General features: G+C 39.9%; 1 protein-coding gene across 2 annotated transcripts in view; it reads left to right on the forward strand.

Moving 5' to 3' along the window:
* Positions 1-544: 544 nt before the first annotated feature.
* LOC122352174 (RNA-binding protein 45-like) overlaps positions 545-1,851 on the forward strand; it is a 9,241-nt gene continuing 7,934 nt past the window's right edge. For both annotated transcript variants that reach the window (XR_006251861.1, XM_043249752.1), the window contains exons 1-3: positions 545-960; positions 1,036-1,158; positions 1,670-1,796. Coding sequence is in view for 1 of the 2 variants with exons in the window: in XM_043249752.1 (XP_043105687.1) it covers positions 691-960; positions 1,036-1,158; positions 1,670-1,796 (520 nt within the window). In the remaining variant the exon portion in view is untranslated. The remainder of the gene's footprint in view (positions 961-1,035; positions 1,159-1,669; positions 1,797-1,851) is intronic.

Genomic DNA, 1,851 nt, shown 5'->3' on the forward strand with positions numbered 1-1,851 from the left:
CATTATCGATTCATTATTTGGGGAATATTATCAATTATTTAATACGACTAATTAATAAAACTGGTTAAATCAAGATAAAACGATTAGTTCAGCTTCAGTTCTCTGAGATTATTATGTCTTCATTTGTTTTACAACGTTATGACATTCAAAGCCTTTATTACGTGTTTATTAATAAAGCAGGGTTATATTATTAATGTAAAATAAGGGAGTATATTTATTTTTATTCGCCATTTTCACTTGCTGTGCTAGGGTTAGCATTAGAAAGTGTGTTTTTTTTGTGATATCTCTGCGCGAAGGTGTTTTCAGAAAGCTCATCCGAGAGAAAAGCTCTCACCTTTTAGGATGTTTGATAAATATTGAATTGTATGTATTTATTTAAGTGCTGTAAGAGTTGTGCGCTGTCCTGAAATAATATCAATTTACAATTTTACAATAACAGAGGATATACTCGATGGAATCTGTCTCCAATGAACGGAAAGAACCCTGATAATGTTTAATAAAAAGCGCCGTCTTCTGCGGTGACTTTTATTATGAAGTGCGCGTTTCCGCGGGTTTCTTCGGCGGCCGTGTTGTTCACGTGGGTCGCTGTAGGGATGATATTTTAACCGTACGCGTCTAAACGTCAACACAGCCGCCGGCGGGCTAGACGCCTCGCAGTTAACGACGCACGTTAGACTTATTACCGCGAGTATGGACGAGTCTGGCCGAGCCTCCTCTTATCTGGACGAGCCACCCAACAGCCGGCTGTTCCTCGTCACCAGCAAGTCCATCACGGAGGAGACCATAAGAGAGCATTTCGCGGCTTTCGGGGAGATTCAGGACATTTGGGTGGTGAAAGACAAGCAGACGAAAGAGTCGAAAGGGGTGTCGTTCGTCAAGTTCGCCAAGTCCTCGCAAGCCTGCGCCGCGATGGAGGAGATGCACGGCAGGTGCCTGGCCGAAGGGACCAAGCCGATAAAAGTAACGTTATTTCTGTGAGCGCAGAGACCCGCTGGCTCTCGGTGCTGGAGGTAACCGTGTTTCTGGCTCGTCTAGGTCTTCATCGCTCAGTCCAGATCTTCTGGCAGTCACAGAGACGTGGAGGACGAGGAGCTCACCAGAATATTTGTCATGATCCCCAAATCCTTCACCGAGGAAGATCTAAAAGACACATTTAAGGTGCTGAAGGCATTGCACTTAAAAACTAAAAGATAATGCATTTCGTATAAAGGTCACAAGATGTGTGTCTGGGACCAATATATGATGTGATAGAATTAAAATGGTTTATGTAAATAAGGACTATTTATGTTTCCTGATGGACAGTCTGAAAGCTCCTTTTTAAGTAATGGGCTGTTAATGAACTACATGTAGTGTATTACTGTTTGACTTAGGGTTACTAGCATATAATTATGCTTAACGTATTGTTATTATAATCGTAAATAGATGTAACAAGGACACCTTAAAATGAAAGTGTTACCGAAGTGTTAATGCTTTATTAACGGTGATATAATTTAATAGAGTTAATAGTTGGGGAGACAGTTTAGTAATTGTTTTTTTTTTTAACGGGTTAAGCAAAACTAAACAAACTATATATTTATCGTTTTCATATCCATCTGTTCTTCATTTAGTTTATTAGTCTTTTATGACTGGTACGTTTTTTGACAGGATCTTCCTTTGCCGTTTTCCACAGGGATATGGGGATATAGAGTATGCTATTATTATAAGGAATAAGACCACAGGTGAAAGTAAAGGTCTGGGTTACGTCAGGTTTCACAAACCTTCACAAGCCGCCAAAGCCATCGAAAAATGTGACAAGAGTAAGTGTGTCCTTTTCCTTACTTTATTGTTTTGTGCTTATGTGTATATATATAT

Source organism: Puntigrus tetrazona, chromosome 9, assembly GCF_018831695.1.
Source record: "Puntigrus tetrazona isolate hp1 chromosome 9, ASM1883169v1, whole genome shotgun sequence".
NCBI classification, from domain to species: domain Eukaryota; kingdom Metazoa; phylum Chordata; class Actinopteri; order Cypriniformes; family Cyprinidae; genus Puntigrus; species Puntigrus tetrazona.